Source organism: Ruditapes philippinarum, unplaced genomic scaffold (assembly GCF_026571515.1).
Source record: "Ruditapes philippinarum isolate M1 unplaced genomic scaffold, ASM2657151v2 ctg1243_1_1_1_1, whole genome shotgun sequence".
Taxonomy (NCBI): domain Eukaryota; kingdom Metazoa; phylum Mollusca; class Bivalvia; order Venerida; family Veneridae; genus Ruditapes; species Ruditapes philippinarum.
The window spans coordinates 65,849-83,880 of NW_026856925.1; the positions used below are offsets into that span (position 1 = coordinate 65,849).

General features: G+C 30.6%; 2 protein-coding genes across 2 annotated transcripts; one reads left to right on the forward strand and one right to left on the reverse strand.

The window, feature by feature from the left end:
• Positions 1-554: 554 nt before the first annotated feature.
• On the reverse strand, positions 555-4,257 carry LOC132748155 (peptidyl-tRNA hydrolase-like). The gene is made up of 4 exons (XM_060737703.1): positions 3,960-4,257; positions 3,092-3,305; positions 2,301-2,400; positions 555-711 (listed from the first exon to the last, which is right to left on the reverse strand). The coding sequence occupies exons 1-4, from the start codon at positions 4,164-4,166 to the stop codon at positions 600-602; spliced, it is 633 nt and encodes a 210-aa protein (XP_060593686.1). The 5' UTR covers positions 4,167-4,257; the 3' UTR covers positions 555-599.
• Position 4,258: 1 nt separating this feature from the next.
• On the forward strand, positions 4,259-15,275 carry LOC132748153 (estradiol 17-beta-dehydrogenase 8-like). Its single transcript, XM_060737702.1, has 8 exons — positions 4,259-4,403; positions 4,684-4,803; positions 5,318-5,514; positions 6,859-6,954; positions 11,763-11,848; positions 13,412-13,539; positions 14,278-14,352; positions 15,029-15,275. The coding sequence occupies exons 1-8, from the start codon at positions 4,358-4,360 to the stop codon at positions 15,043-15,045; spliced, it is 765 nt and encodes a 254-aa protein (XP_060593685.1). The 5' UTR covers positions 4,259-4,357; the 3' UTR covers positions 15,046-15,275.
• The last annotated feature ends 2,757 nt before the right edge of the window (positions 15,276-18,032 follow it).

The window sequence follows — 18,032 nt, forward strand, 5'->3', positions numbered from 1 at the left end:
ATTTAAAAATTTTTTGCTTAACATGCAGTTTAGGGTAGCAATACCTGTAAACTACTAACATAAAATGTTTCAACATTTTTCTATGCCTCCAGATAAGTGGTGCCAAAATATTTCAAGAAAATCAAACTGTATTTCCACTTTGTGATTAACACAGTAAAAACTAATTTTGCATATTTACTTTTTGGTAATTTGCTTGAATTATAATTGTTGTTTGCAATGTGAAAATGCAATTCTTTGTTTACTTCACAATTATATGATTGTCTTTTTTAAATACATTTTCAAAATTTTCATGAAAATTAGCATGAATCTTGAGGCATGCTGCTTTAATCTACACTGGGAATGTTCAAGAGGCATGCTCCTTTGAAGAATTCACAAAGGGGCAGATAGGTGCATTTAAACTGTAGGTTATTATTTCATAAAAAAAGTTAATGCAAATTTCACAGCTTAAACCAGTAGAGGATTAATAACTATTAACACAACCTCTGAACCTTGCTTACAGTTTATGGCCTCTGTTTCGGTGATATAAAGTATTATTTTTCACTGTGTTTGAGTGCAAAGAGACTCAAACTCGAATCCAACAAAGAGCCAGATTTTTTTTTTCAAATGCAAATGCATCTTTGTGTTACAATTTCAAAATGTTTATAATACAATACAGATGTACTTACATCAGTTTTAAATGACTGAATAACAGATTTCACTCCATTATGTCCCCTGAAATTAGAAAAAAAAAGTTTTAACTTCGAATGTTAAGAATAATTCTTTTAAATAACTTTGTTACGTACTAAATTATTTTTAAATCTAAACTACAAAAATAAACTGCTATACCACTAAATTGAGAAGTTATTTCCTGTAATTATCAAATATTTATTAGAAATGCACAGAGTTGTTCCCCTTGCATTATATATGAAATTCATTACATATAGAGTTTTTCCCCTTATATAATCATGTAGAAACAGTAACATTTCATTTAATTTCATGCTTTCCAGTGTTTTATTGTAAATATCAGATGATTATATTCTGATAAACCACTAGTGAAATTTATAAAATATAATTTACTGTAGCCGGACTATATCTGAATGCAGATGAAAAGAAAATCATTACTAAATGGAATAACAGGCAGAAATAAATGTCGTCATACCTAAATTTTGCTTCTTTAGGAAAAGAAAGTCGTTGTAACCATACATCATGTTAAAAATGTAACAAAATTAGAGAAATTTAACAGAACTATATTTCAAAATTGATGATGTGATGACGTCACAAAGGAGAATGCGCGACATAACACGGCAAAATCAGTAAAAAATACTTAAAATCACTTAAAAAGCATGAAATAAAAAGAAAATTTATTTGTTTTACATATAAGATTGAAATATATTTTATTCGTGAACACCAGCTATTCTATTTTCAATCGTGGCTACGCCACTCGTGAAAATATTGCATCTGGTGTTCACTCAGTGAAATTATATTTCAATCTTACATGCAAAACAAACAAATATCCTCTATATAATTATTCCTAATATCATCAAGTACATGTACTAATTATAAATATAGAATCACCTCCCTTGCATTATCCACTATTTAATTTAAAGACATAATGTAATAATGACATAATGCTTTACCCTCCTAATAATTATAATTTGTAACCTTAGTGCAATAACTGAATAACTCATATTAAATTTAGAAGGACTTAACCTGTTAATTACTGCACTAATGTAACAATATTATCTGCAATGTAATAAATACCTCTCATAAATAGTCGGTTAAACCCCTTGAATAATCCATTATCTAATAAATACATGGACAGGGCCTATTTCAGGAATTTTTGGGAAATGCCCTTAGCATTAATTGGGAAAAGAAAAATATTAAACATTGTTGGAAATTTGAGAAATTTTAAATGTGGAAAACTACCTAATACATGACTTGTTGTAAGTTTTTATTAAAATGTGTTTAATATATAATAACATGTCACTTTTTTTTAAGAACCATGAAAACAGTTCAATTTTTCTCCAAAGTTTAAACAGCTTCATATTTTTGGAGTGCTGGGTTGGGAGTTTTTTTTATGGAAAAAAAAACATTTTGGATTGGAGAATGCATTCTTATTTCTGGTGATGGACAAGGGCGTTTTCTAAAGTATCATAAAAAAAGCCTAAATCTTGTGGTATGCAGCTTCAAAGCTTTTATCATATATGTTACTTGATACATTAAAAAGACACTAAACAATACTATACTAAACAAATATTTATAAACATATACCGGTATATGAATAAAAAAAATCAAACCACAAAAGAGTGGCATAAACTCACAAAGGACTTCCGTCTTCCTTTATTGTAACTTTGCCAACCTTTTTTTGAAGGTCATCATGCACAATGAATATGTTTGATACTGGCACATTATGTTTTTTAGCTGAAATAAACAGAACAAATTTTAATTTCAAGAGTAACCATTAAATTTCTTCAAAACTTAAGCACCCAGAATTAGGACACAGTTTTACTAATATAATTTACATGTAGATACAAGCTTTCATAACACTTTACTGATAGTCATGAATCTTTTGTTATATTTTCATGAAATTTTTTATGATTTCACTGAAGAATCACATTTTCTTACAATTTCAATAGGTAACAAATATAATTATTATATATTCAAAACAAAATCACTCAGCACAATGTTAAATTTAATATCCAGTCAGTGCCAAGCTGTTGTTTTCTTGGGCATAATTTCTAGTAAAATGTTTCCATAAGCAAAAACTAAAAATGTAATCTGCATTTATAATCTGTTTGGCATAAAATTTACAAAGTGTACATTTGAATTGTTTTTGTACATTTTCAGCTACTGAAAATTAAATTATCAATACTGGTATGAGATCACATGTTAAACAGTATCAAGATACAAGCAGGGTTCATATAAAGGAATTTCTTGCTATCAGACTTGAAACTGACCATTACAGACATGGTTATGTGATATTGTTATATAAAATGTAGATGACTTCTAACACAGTTTGGACTCAGTAACCTCTTAAATATTTTCAATATAACAGAACTGTAGATGATTTACTTACTACATGTAAATGAAAGTTGATATTATGTAGACTTACCTGTTTTATAAACACTTGGTCCATTTATATTCATGGGCTGTTTTGGTTTCAGTAGCACAAGATTTATATGTTTCAATTCTTTTTCTCCAACAAAGCCAACACAGTCTCGATTCTTTGTAAAATTCATGTCAAGAAATTTAGCAAGCCTATTGACAAACTGCATTCCTACACTGTGCCTTGTCCCCGGATAGTCATGGTTTCCAAGACCTGCTATCTGTTTGAACAAAAGTTTGATAAATAATGAATGATTCCTGAATACTGTATTCAACTTACGTAAACTGAGAATATCTTTACATAAGATGTAATGGGACCAATTTCCTCAGCTCAGCAAAGATCTAGGCTTGATTGGGCAGATATCAGCACAGATTGATCACTGACCAATGAAAATCCTGCATAAGATTTGAGACAGAGCTCAGAAAAATCTTTTCATAACCTTGAGGATATGAAGCGAGTTTTACCTGACTTTCTTACCAGTACAACTTTAAGGTACGTGGGAAGCACTGAAAGTGTTACCAAGGATCAAACCTGTGACCTTAGGAGCACAGGTGGCAGTATATCAGTTTGGACACCCTACCCCTCAGGAATGATAATCAGTGGTGTAACTAACATCATAGGAATGTTTATATATTTAATTACCTTTATATTTACGCAGGAGCCTATATATCTTTTTTTGTGAAAACACTAGTAGACTTTTATATCCACTGTTATTAATATTAAAGTAATAGTTATACAAATCTAAAAGTAAAACTTAAAAACAAATTTAATCATGTATGAATTGTCAATTTATTCTTCTGGCCTTCAACGTTCTATAATCACTAAACAAAACTTCAATTTTAAGTCAAGAAGTCATTAAAAAAAATGATCTTACCATGAACGTTTCTTTTTTGTTTCCTTCCATTGTATAATTCCTGATTTGTTGTGAAAAAGTTTGACAGTTGAAACAGTTGCAGTGCTGTAGGTCATTCCTAAAACTCAAATTTCTTAATAAACTTTCTTTTAATCTGTAATTTTTGGAATAAAAATAACGTATCTGACCCACAGTTGTCGTGTTTCTAAATATAATAACTGATTTCATCTTATATAAACGTGAGGAGACAGTAACTCATGATATTATTGTGAAATTGTCTGTCAAACGTGCAATGTATGGAAATCCTGTAATGTGCTAAAAATATCACCGGATGTACTTCTCTAATGTATCTGATTGGTTAAGAATTTTGGGGAAAACCACTAGTTTATAAATAGTTATATACATGCAGATAAACTGTCATGGCGGCTACAGGTGTTCTGACAGGGAGAGTGGCACTAATAACAGGTAATATTATACTTGGAAGCATTAGATCGTTTTGAATTTTATGAATTAAGTATAGTGTTATGCTTATTTTATCAGAATATTACATTTTTTGTAGTTGTCAGTTGGTTTTAAGTCCAAATTTTTAGAAAATGTTGAAGTTAAGAATGGACTTTGAACTCACTAAAATTTAAAAAAAAAAGACATTTTAAAAGACATATGATTGTATGCTCCTATTGCATTTATAAACTTCTTTGTAAAGTTGAGGGTTTTAGCTCATTAAGAGACCAATATTTCGTTGCAGGTGCTGGTAGTGGCATTGGACGTGCAGTTTGTCAACTGTTTGCCAAGGAGGGAGCTGCAATTGCTGCTGTAGATTTAAGTAAAGATGCTGCACTTCAAACAATACAAGATCTTCCTACAGGTTTGAATATTTGATGTGTCACATCATAAGTGAACTATGAAATTTTGTAAGATATTCATTATAATGCTCTATATCATATTGCAGCATATAAGGCAGCGTTCATTTAGCATTTGCAGTTAATGAGCGATTTTTATGATTATATATTATTTATTTTATTAAGTCTGACCATGCTATTCTCCAACATCAACATCATCACCATCATCATCATCATCTTCTAACAATCTAACAATCAATTGCTGATTATGACTGAATCACCCTTTAAGTCAGAATTGTAATTTACAGATACAGTTAAAAGGATTGGACCATAGACAAAAAGTTTTACTTGTCATTTCCTTTTAAGCGACCTTTTTATGTTATGTACATGAGTGCATAGGACAGTTATTGGTATTAAAGCTAATTCAACCTTATAAGCATGGAAAGAAATTATTATACTTATTATTTAATTTATATCATCATTAGAAATTTTATGTTATGACAACACATTTGGAACAATCTGTTTTTTTGTAACCTATAGCACCAGCATTAAGTCACCATGCGTACTGTGCCGATGTCTCTGCTAGTGGATCTGTCAGTGACCTCTTACAAAATGTGCAAGCATCATTTAATTCCCTACCAACAGTCGCTGTCAACTCAGCGGGGATCACTAAGGACACCATGATGTTAAAGATGTCCGAAGAACAATGGGATAAGGTCATCAATGTCAATCTAAAGGTTTAAAGAATATTATTCTATTGTATTCTTTAAATACTGTCCAGTAACAAATCATTTTCTGATATTAAAAGTAATTAGGTTAATAGGATAATAGAAGAAATTAAATGTAATTTGATTGTGTAGAAAGCTTTAAGCCTATAATAGACACACTTTTAGATCAGTATTTTGAATCAACCATTACTATGCAATGAGTGTAAAGTTTCTTGCTTGAGGCAACAACAACTTGCTCCTGAGGAGGTTTAAACCTGCATAGCCAGCAATCCCCACATTATTACATGTAGTCCTATGTGTTAACCACTGGGCCATGTTGCCAGTATTACTCAAACCCTTGTACATTTTGTATTTTTATTATTAGTTGGGTTTTAAGTCACAACAATGCTATTGGTGGACATATAATGACTTTTCAACCTTGCTAGTGGATGAATACTCTGTGCATTATTTTAAGCTTTTTAGTAGAACCATCATCCTTCCATAAGGTAGCTTGATAGCTTGGTTGTGTGACAGATCCCAAGTCTCTGGCAGGATTTGAACCCAAAGCAGTGAGCGGCAAATATTTTTAAGTCAGTACCCATTTTGCCATTGAGGTCCTTTATTAATTAGGAAAAGGGTTTTACATGTATTTGGAAAGGTAAAGTATTGATTTCATACAGGTTGTCTGTCTCAAGAGGCTAAAGAAGTTGTATTTATAGTTATATTTCTTGAAAGAAATCTTTATAACTAATCAATAGATTCTGTAAACAAATGTATTATGGAAGATTCTGTAAACAAATGTATTATGGAAGATTCTGTAAACAAATGTATTATGGAAGATTCTGTAAACAAATGTATTATAGAAGATTCTGTAAACAAATGTATTATAGAAGATTCTGTAAATAAATGTATTATGGAAGATTCTGTAAACAAATGTATTATGGAAGATACTGTAAACAAAATATATGATTAAAGATTCTTTAAATTTATGATACAAGATTCTTTAAACAAATGTATTATTAGAGAATTGTACATGCATGTTTTCTGAGAATTATGGTTTTATTTAACAACAGTTAGAATCTTGTTCAAGTTCTGCTAAAGATCACTTTTGAACAAAACAAAACAACATATTAATACTATTATTGCCTCTGTCACATTCTGTTAACTACAGATGACTGTATAATGAAGACAAGATTTTAAAAGTTGTGGCTATCAAAAACTATTTTATATACAGGCTGACATTATAGCAAAATGATCAAATTCAAGCTTGGAACAAAGAAAATAAATCAGACCCCATTGGTCACTGATTAAAACATAAACTATTATAATTTATTCTTTCGACTTTTAATGTGCTTTCTTATTATTATTTTTCAGGGGACATTCCTGGTTAATCAGGCATTAAGTAGAGCCCTGGTGTCAGCAGGAATTAAACCAGCATCTATAGTCAACATTTCTAGTATCTCCGGAAAGGTTCGATAATTTTAGCACTTACGCTTACCGGGTATACTTAAAATCTTTACTGATGTTAAGTCAGCACCTATTATAAGCAGTGGAGTATTTATTAATATAATGTTTTTTATATAATGGTACAATTTACCTATTCTCACAAGATAGGCCCAAGTTTGAAATTTGAGTGTCTCTTAACGAAAGTTAAAACATATACACTTATACAGTTGAGTTTTGTTATTTTTTCAACATTACATGGTTCCTACCTTTAACTCATATACACAATAGATGTAAGAAACTGGTATTTAGAAAAAGAAACAAACAAATAATATCAATTTAAAAGAAAAATACGCTGTCTCCGTAAAGGGTTACATGATTCAACACATAAGTGCTGCATCATTTTGTCAAAACTGAACATATTTTTTTTATTTTTTGTTTGATGATATATTGAAGTTTGACATTTAAAATAAATTCTGAGTAAAGCTCTTTGCATTTTTCGTTTTAAAACAAAACTTTCTTGTCTCCAAACCCAATGTAATCTACGTTACTTAGTTTGCGAACAAAAAAGCACAGGCAATAAACACATTAAAAGGTGTTTAAACAGATGTTAATACTAACAAAACATAGTATAAACGAAATGCAATACAATGATTAACTTATTTCATAAAAAAAGTTTACACCAGAAACACAAACTTAATATTTGTAAAGTAAAGTTAAGACTGTAATCTACGTTACTGCTATTACTCAAATATTGTAGCTTAGGGTGCTCTTTACAGACTATTATCAATTAGAATAGACTTGTTAAACATTCAATACTTTATATTTTGTAAAAGTTAATTGTTTGTAAAAAAAATTCATGCTCGTGACAATAAAGATGTAATCTACGAGATGTAATCAACGTTACCACGGTTTTTCAATTTCGGCAAATAATTTGATTTTCATGTCCGAGATAATGTTAAACTGTTTCAAGGTTCCGTAATATAACCTTCTAGATCAATATACACATAGTTTGTTTCCCTTTATTTCAAATTTGCCACTTATTCCGCCATTTGCATTTGCAATTTCCGCACAGAAACACTATATTACTGAGTTCCAGTTATCTTCAGCAAAACAAAACAGGGTAAGTAATAAAAATGTTGTTTTTTATATACATCCTTATTTCTAATAAAATTGATCTGATGCATTTATAAATTCAAACATAAATTGCAAATATTAGTTACATAGCCCACTAAGTTTGTTACAAATCTTTTTCTTTCTTAATCTCCATTTTTGCTTACCAAAATATTTTGTTCATAAATTTTTATCATAACAGATCTACACAGATAAATGTATGTTATCTGTGTTATACCAGATCATCTAAGATTTTATAAAGGTGTAACAAATGTGATACCAAAGTTGGTAACGTAGATTACAAAAATATCGACTTGTGATATCTGCAACACCAATAAGTAGTTCTTCATCAAATATTTGACATGTTCCTATACTGTGGATCATAATATAGTAGTAAAATGTAATAAAACTACTTGTTCCTGGAGGAAAAACTGATATTTAGGCATAAATAAATAGTTTCTAAAAATGGTAACGTTGATTACAAAATAAGTAACGTAGATTACTTTTTTTTCGTTTCAGCAAGTATGGGTATAGCCTAGGCTGAAATACAGCAAGCCTTTTGTGGGAGATAAAAAAGTCATCTTAAGGAGAAAAATACCTTGAAAGAGAGCAAAATAACAAAATCATACTAAGCTACGACAGTGAAAATAAAAAAAGGTCCTTTAGCGACCAAAGATAAAGTATCCAGAAATTGACACAGAATGAAAGAGCTTGAGCATCAAATACAAGTTAATAAATTAATTGGCCTTGTTGTGTTCAAGATGAAGACAAAATAATTGTCAATGATGAAAATGGTGTGAGTTCAAGCACCAGCAAACAGGAAAATAGTTGTTAAGCATATTGGTACCTTGAACTGATTGAGGAGTTGACGATTTTCTTGTTTCATACTAGCAAAAACTTAAATGCAAAGAGGTCAAAGCACCAACTTTCAAATGGTCAAACAAATGACAACAATATTTGTGTCAATTTTAAAGATGTTTTTCTATGCATAGATGAGTCATCCAAAGTTAGTTGTTGTGGGCAAAAGAGGACGAGATTAGATTCATTTAAAGCGGCCTCCAGCTTTCATATTCTGTTCCAAAAATATTTTTAGTTTCTAATTAAGTATTTCATTTATTTAATCTTACAAAAGTGCAACATATCACTGTAAGAACTCCTTTAAAACAGTGTCTAAAGATTGAATTTTAAAGAACACCGGTGATGTTCGGTTCTAAAAATAAGAAAATCAGAAAAAGAATTGCACGCTTTACTTATTTACAAATAGATAGCAGACAGGTAATTTAGATGTATCGATGAGTTTCATTATTGTTTCTGTATTTAAATGATGGCAAGTATGATTTTCCACCATTTTTTTTATTTGACTTTTATATTGAAACATATAAAATCTTCATAAAAACTGAAGGCCACGTTACTTTAAAGAAATGGTTCAATGTTTCTAACAAAGCCTTTTTTTTTTTTGTTGTTTTTTTTTTTTGTTGTTTTTTTTGTTGGTTTTTTTTTTTAAATAAACATCATGTTTAAGAGTAAAAAATATTTTCTTATGCATTTGACCAGACTTTTCCATTTCAATTTAAGAATCTATTGATTTTCTTTTGCAATATCTCGGACATCAACATTTTATTGTTGAACATGTTGAAACAAAAATTAACATCCTTGAATATGAGGTAATCTACGTTACCATCACTGGTCAATTATTTTATTTTGTTCATTTGTTATTTTTGGTATTAAAGTAACATTTTAAAATCCAGTCATAGTCTTTGTTATATTATATATATATATGATAAAAAGATATAACTTAATGGCATCCACGAGGTACTTTGCGTCCTTAAGTTATTAGTTTTTTAAAGAAATTGATAAATGAATATGTTTGAGCATAAACCTTTCATTATAATATCTCAGTCGACTAACTTGTTACTGATAATTACATCTAAGATGCATTAAAAGCCAAAAATGAAACATAGATGTCATTTTATTTTTAATTTCAAAGTTTATGCTGTTGCCCAGTTACAGCTGCATACTTTGTAATTTACGTTACCATTTCATAGTTTTGTTTGTATTGGCGTATGCTGCATATAAAATATATTTTGAAGTGAAATACTGTTGTATCTTAATATTTTGTGCTTATATTTCGTATTAAAATCAACAAAATAAGTACAACTATGAGTTTGTTTGTGTAGCTATTTTTACTGATGAACATATTTTCCAGAAATACTCAACCCAAAATAAATGAGAAAGTTAAAGCTTGGTGTACGGTTTTATAAAGACCTGTGTATAAAATATGTAATGTTACTTTGACAAATTATTTATCGAAGTGACTATTTGTATCAAATGCATTGATAGTATATATCAAAATAAATTTGATATGACCATCGATTTATTTTTAGTTAAGGTAACGTAAATTACATTTTGAAAAAGTACTCAATTTGTTTCAGTGACTGTTCTACAGATAATAATCAAGTTTGAGTGATGAAACTTTCCCAGTATGTCGGACACATATTTGTATAAACGTCTATATCATAAAACTTTGGTAAAAAACAAGTTCAATTTTTAACATTTGGTCAATGCAAGTTGGGCCTATCTTGTGAGAATAGGTGAATTGCATAAGACAATATAAATATAAAAATTATATTTGATAATTATTTAGATTTTTAATTGTTATAACATTGACAAATGATTGCTGAATTTTTGGAATAAATGCATTTGAATTACTTTATAAGTAAACATTTTTTAAGAATTTAAAATTTAAGAATTTAAAATGATAACATTTCTGAGGCATAATGGGCCATTACAGATATCTTACCTTAAAGGGACTCAACTGAGGTTTTTCTGACATGAACAGACTGGAAATAAATTTTTGAGATTAATGTACCATTTGATGTAGGTCAGAAGACCAATAACTTGTTTGCAAAGTTTTAGATCATTCGCTCACTCCATTTTTCAATTAAAATTATTCTAATTGTGTAAAATGACAAAAATTGAAAGGTGTTACAATGCTTCTCACTCAAATCAGGCTAAGAATTGCTCAAAATTATGATTTTCAGTTTATTTCTAAGTATATGTTTTCATTTTGCATATCTTTCTGTTTTAAGTGCCAAAGCTGATCTATGTAAGAAATTCAAATTTTATAATTTTAGGTTTTTCGATCTTTGTGGAGTTCCTTTAAGTAAATAAATTTAGTTAACTTTTTTATATATTCACTATTTTTAATATTGAAACTACATTCAGATGAATTACCATGGATCTAGAGTTTGCTTCTTTTAAGGGGTATAAAGCTATGATTATCTTATGATGTAATTCCATAAAATTAATCAACAGTAAAATCATATTGTTCCCATAATCTTAAATTACAGTCAATTCTCGAAAGAGTTGTAACATGTTATAAGAATGTCTCGGTTATTTTACACAGTGAATATTGTATTTAATTAAACAGATTAAAACGTTCCAGAACAAAGTATTGTGTTACTATTATAAGTTTGGTTTTTATCTGTCTTAAAGCAACGATTTGCACTTGAGCCATTTGTTTTTAATGCAATTTATTACCATATTTCGTTCATACAAGCATTTTAGAAGCATATTTTGTTTTGAAATTCAAGCAATAATATTTGCAGCAGATACAATATAGCTTTATACACTTTGAAGAGTTCATATTTAAGTGTTATGTGTTCATATATTGAATGTAGAGAACAACATGTTTGTGTAAAAATTACATGTATATATTTCAGTCAGGTAACCGGGGCCAAGCTAATTATGCCGCCTCTAAGGCTGGTGTTATTGGATTAACAAAAACTGCTGCCATGGAACTTGGAGGGTAATTTTACAAGATTTTGTTTTTTGTATGTGTGCATTATATTATGACATGTCAGTCTGGAATTTCTAGTGTTTGCTTGCAAATGAGACAAATCATTACTTCAATGTCTATTTTTAGATCTACCTATTACTTCCTGAAATAATAATATATACGAGGGTTGTCCCAATATTCTGTGACAAGATTATTTAAAAGCTAAATAAAACGGGTACGAATTTGATATTTTAATATGTTATAAACCCATATAATTTAAACATTTTCACAAATATTTATAGATAAATATCAACAAACAACAAAAATATGCCAAAAACACCATGGCAACTAACTGAATCGCGGCGCACGTCCAACGTCAAAGACAGCGTTAAATCTATATAAGGCGCCTTTCTCAAATACTCTCAATGGCTTTCAACGCAATAATGGTACCCATAAATCGTCAATTTCTGATTTAAATCATGTTGTTGTTAATGTTTGTTGAATGTTTGGATGGCATACATTAATTTTTGCTATACGCGAACTTCCGGTCGCGTTACTCCTGTTTTTAGCTGTAAGAAATAGGCGACGAAGATCGGTCTTCCTATACGTGTTTTCCTAATTTCGCTTTTTGTAACGCAAAACTCTGGTTTCGTTCATGCCTTTTGTACACAAATGCTCAGAATATGTTGCTAAACTGTTATATTTGGTATATTTGTTGAAAATCGTTACATGTGTCATCTCGAAATAGTCATGAAACCTGAGTGACATGTTCACTGCGCCGCTAATTCTTCGAACGTCGCCATTTTAACTTTCCTATTTTATATGAGATATTTTCATTTATTCGTATCTTTTTCGTTTTTTAAGTTATTTAACTAAAATTTTCAGAGATGATTTAAACATAGCAGCAGAGGGAGTCAACGTGATATTTAGCAGATATTTGAGTTATACGTAATTAATTTCAGCCTATTCATAACAAACTGTAAATTATTTGACGTGCGCCGGCAACTCTAACCAATGTCGTTAATACTGAAAATTTCTAAGTAACTAGGGTAAATTTTTTTTGTAAATGATATGTTGTAATGTTAAATAATAAACTTAACGGTTATATGTGTGAATTATTTTCTATTGGCGTTAAAAATGAACCGGCTATAAAATTTATCACGGACTTTTGGGACAACCCTCGTACAATATAGCAATTTTTTTCTGTATCTGTAGAGATGAATATTTTATCATTTATAAATGGTTATTTATCATATACCCCTGCTGATTTTGGGACTCAGTAAAAATGGTATTGCATGGCCGTGCATATATTTTGATGTGACATCATTTAACTTTAAAAGAGGTGCTAAATGTTAGCGTTTGACTGTAGGCGCATTAATGAAAAATGATTCTTTTGCGCTCTTAAACAGTCTTTATTTTGTGTATGTGATAAATAGAATATTATATACTTGTAGGTTCATTGCTGAATTTATTGAACTTGTTGAATAAAATAATATTTTGCTCACCAGAGGCTAGCATAATATAATTTTATTCATCTGTTCAATAAATTCAGTATTTAACCTATACTCATTCAATATCCTCTATTGTTTTTAGACATGGTATACGAGTGAATGCTGTTTTACCAGGATTCACTATAACTCCCATGACAGATGTAGTCCCAGATAAAGTTAAACAATTAGTAACAGCAATGATTCCACTTGGCAGAATGGGAAATCCAGAAGGTATGTACTTGTCAGTTTTAAAAATAAACTTTACCAGTCTAAATGTCCTGTATTTTGATTGGCTAATTTAAAGTAAAAATTTGAAATTAACCAATGAAATTGAGTATTTGATAGACTGGTTTACTACCACTATGTCTTAGTATAGATTACATGTATAGTCTGAAAAATGATTAAATCAGCCAGCAGGACAGAGCCTAGTCAGATTTTACGCATGTATTTAGTATTATCAGCAAGATAAGATGGGGGATATTTTATAAATTTTCAAAAAAGTCTTTATCTTCTTTTAGCATATGATATTGATCAGAAAGGTTTCATTTTTTTTAAGCTTTTAATATGGAATGTGTTTGGCTAATGAATTCTAGTGCTAACGTGAGGTAGTGCTTTGCACATGAACCAGGTCTCTAGGTCAAAGGTCAAGGTCACACTTAGATCTTTTTGAAAAATGCTTGTCCAAAGCAAAACTTCTACATGCATCAAGGGATTTTTTTCTAACTTGGGACAAATTTTCATCATTGTGAGGGTGAGTGAAGGCCATAAAATTCAGGTCCCTGCTACCAAGGTCAAGGTCATACATAGAGGTACATGTAAAATTTCAGATAAAAATACAAAAATATGTACAGGGACCATCTTGCTTGCCACACTTGTAGCCCACATCTCCACCTAAAGCGTTTGTGACGGTTGTCTTTTTGTGACAATGTCACCGTGTTAAAGTTTCAGATAATTTTATATTCTCTTCAGAAATCGCTGAAGCTTGTCTGTTCCTCGCATCAGAAAGAAGTAGTTACGTTACTGGTTGTGCCCTTGAAGTTACAGGTAAATACTTTTGTGTGTTTTGTGGTGCATTATTATTTTTAGATTTGCCCTTTTCTGTACATGTATGTCTATCATGCTCTCTGCCCCTAGACTGACTAAACTGATATGTAAGGGCATCCTTGTTCTATGAACACATTTCTTGCAAATGCTTGTAAAATCTTTTATAAGTACATATACTCGTATTGTATATAATCTTTATTTTAGTTTATCAAAATTGATTTAAACAGGGCTTTGTTATGGATATGTTTAATTCAAGGGCATGATGCTAAGTTTAAACTCCTAATCAATTGAGTCCAGAAATGAATTAAAATTAGCATGATTGTTTCATTGAACCCTTAATTAAAAAATATAAAATAACCCTCAAAACTTAAGACTGTGAGACAGACTTTTTAGATAATTACTGCAATTACATATATTGTTACGAGGATTCTGGGCATGAGATCTGGTGATAAATTAATGTATTTTCTTATTTTATCTTATAAATTTACTTTTCTTTTGTTTATTTGCATAATGTTTTACAAAAGTTTTATAAAATGCATATGAAACGTAATATTATATATCATGGCTAAATTTATATATTTCTTCAAAATTCTGGAATCCAAAGGTTTTTTGGAATCATTGGAGCATCTTTTAAAAGACATAGAGCTGAACCGTTTATATGTATATATATTTTCAGGTGGTCTGTTTGCTTAAGGCTGTATTTCAGGGTTGTGTACAACCAAAAACCTGGTGACCTGGTGCTAGAGCTGTTACCAAATTATCAAAATAGACTATTTATACTAAATGTACTTATATATTTTCTTGTAATATATTTTCCTGTCATTTTTATAGTTTATATATTTATAATGCCTTTATTACATGTACTTGTTGCCATATTGCACCATTTTTTTTGGTATACAAAATAAATAAAGGCTGTGAATATCTTTTTTATTTTGTCTCATTTTTGTTGGATTCTGGGAAGATGTTAATTTAAAAGATTATTAGTCAATATAAACATGTGCCTGTTATGCATATATTTTATATTACTTGTGATTTACTCAATTACCATGGTAATCATGATTGTTTAAGGACTTGCTCTTACCCGTAATAACCAGAAAGTCTACAAAAATTACAAAAAGCATATTAAACCTCAATTGGCATGCCATTTTAGTGACAGGTGTCCGGCACGTTGACTGGTCATTATCCCCAATCCCCTCTATCCAACAATTTAAACTGCAGTGGGTTTTTTTCACGTAACATGCGTTTAAATATTATAAATATGATTGTTATAGCATAAATTTCTTCCATTTTAAAAAGAAACAAAAACAGAAAAAAAAATATGCTTGTATATGCATTTTTGTGTCGCCTCTACGGAGTAGTGGCGACATATAGGGATCACTTCTCCGTCGTCTGTCTGTCTGTCTGTCTGTCCGTCCGTCCGTCACAAAACTTGTCCGGACTACACCTCATAAACTACTGGTGCAATTTCATCCAAACTTTACAGGAATGATCAGTACCAAGTCTAGTTGTGCATATTGTCAGCATTTTCCGGTTCAATGATTTTTGTCAGAGTTTTTATGGCCCTTTAATAATTTTTAATTTTAAAGTTTGTCCGGACTACTTCTCTTATACCACTAATGCAATTTCAATGAACCTTTACAGGATTGATCTGTAGCTCAAGTCCTTGCGCATATTGCACGGGTTTTCCGGTTGAATGATTTTTGGCCGAGTTATGGCCCTTTGATAAAAAGGTTTCTTTTTCTGTGTGTTGCCAGATACACAAAAGCTTGTCCGGACTACTCCTCATAAACTACTGGTGCAATTTCATCCAAACTTTACAGGAATGATCAGTACCAAGTCTAGTTGTGCATATTGTCAGCATTTTCCGGTTCAATGATTTTTGTTTGAGTTATGGCCCTTTAATAATTTTTATTTTTAAAGTTTGTCCGGACTACTTCTCTTATACCACTAATGCAATTTCAATGAAACTTTACAGGATTGATTTGTAGCTCAAGTCCTTGCGCATATTGCACGGGTTTTCCGGTTGAATGATTTTTGGCCGAGTTATGGCCCTTTGATAAAAAGGTGTTTTTTTCTTTTTTTTGCCAGATACGCAAAAGCTTGTCCGGACTACTCCTCATAAACTACTGGTGCATTTTTATCCAAACTCTACAGGTATGATCAGTACCACGTTTAGTTGTGCACTGTCCGTCTGTCACAAAATTTGTCCCAACATGAAATTGGCCATCATGAGGCGACACATGTGATTACTGATCGCTCTTGTTTAAGGTTGGGGCTATAGATAGGGTTCGGGTTAGTGAATCAATTCATGGCCAAATGTTGGTTGGTGTCGAGATTGAACAATGCGTTTAACGTTAATTATCTTTGTTGCTGTTGGAAAATTTAATTTATTTACAAAATCATAATTGAAAACTGAATATGCTTCAATTTAAGTCTTGATATGTCTATGGTTTGTTTTCGTTATTAATTTTATTTACAAAAACTAAAATTCTGAAATGATCTAAAAAATTTCAAAAATTGTTTCATGTTTCTGAGTTTTTTTTTTTTTAAATTTTCCCACCATCGAACAATGACGTATTGTACGCACATTTCCAAATGACGTCAGATATGCATGCAAGGCCTGGACGTTTAAAGACCATCAAATATTATACCACAATTTTCTGAATCTTTGAATGAAGATTATTAATTTTATTTCTGTGGCATTGAAAAGTCACGCGTAATCTTTTTCTTCTTTTTGCACCACCAGAATTATCAAATCGCCGCATTACAGATCTTGGAATTAACAAAGAGTTTTGTGTCTTTACTGGAAGAAACAATTGACATTTCAAAATCAAAGTTCTGAAGGCACTACAGTCGGGATCTGCCTGCATTTTTCCCCATAACGTTAATTAAACTTAATTATTCACACTGTTCTCAATACTTCCTTTTATCCGTCTTAGTTGATTCCCCCTATCGTCTTCTATGTACAATAAATGCCAGGTGTCAGATCGAAATACTAAGAACTACTTTTTACGCTCATCAATAAATGTGTCATTGACGGGTGAAAAGACTACTGTAGGAAATGCACCCAACTTTCATTAGCATTGTATTAACACAATGTGAAATAATTATTATAAGGATCTTGCAACGGCTGCGGGTACAGACCGGAATATCAAGCTTGAGGGTAAGACTGTTTTAGCGGTAATGCAATGGGGCTCTGCCGAGTTTCCACATTTATAAACAGCTTCCCGAGAACTATATATTCCTGTCTGTGACGACAACCGGTGTATGATTTATAACATTTTAGTAATATTTCGGAAAACTGATATTTTCAATCAGCACTTTATTTTTATAGTAGCGTATGAATTTACATCGTTATTCATAACGCAAAATGATGTCATCCTAAGAACACAATTCATTCATTAAAGCGCGCGGTAATGACGTCATTTAAAGTGCTTAATTTGTCTAACACCGACTGGTAGTACAGACTGAAATATCTAGTTTTATGGTGGTAGCAAGGATTTGCAAAGTTTCGGCTAAACAGTTAACCGAGAGCTACATATATATTCCATCTATAACGACAGCGGATGTTTCCATCTTTTCCTTGCATATTACATATTAATCATATACTTTAAATAGAAATTGCGAAAACTAAAAAGCAATTTTGATAATCTCAATAGTATTTTGATTTGCCATAAGTA

Bases quoted from the DNA above. Each gene is read 5' to 3' on its own strand.
- LOC132748155 (XM_060737703.1), bottom strand. From the start codon at position 4,166: ATGAAATCAGTTATTATATTTAGAAACACGACAACTGTGGGTCAGATA. The intron at 3,306-3,959 runs GTAAGATCATTT...TTGTTCAAACAG, and splicing joins ACAAAAAAGAAACGTTCATG to ATAGCAGGTCTTGGAAACCA. The intron at 2,401-3,091 runs GTAAGTCTACAT...TGTTTATTTCAG, and splicing joins ACCAAGTGTTTATAAAACAG to CTAAAAAACATAATGTGCCA.
- LOC132748153 (XM_060737702.1), top strand. From the start codon at position 4,358: ATGGCGGCTACAGGTGTTCTGACAGGGAGAGTGGCACTAATAACAG. The intron at 5,515-6,858 runs GTTTAAAGAATA...ATTATTTTTCAG, and splicing joins TCATCAATGTCAATCTAAAG to GGGACATTCCTGGTTAATCA. The intron at 11,849-13,411 runs GTAATTTTACAA...TATTGTTTTTAG, and splicing joins GCTGCCATGGAACTTGGAGG to ACATGGTATACGAGTGAATG.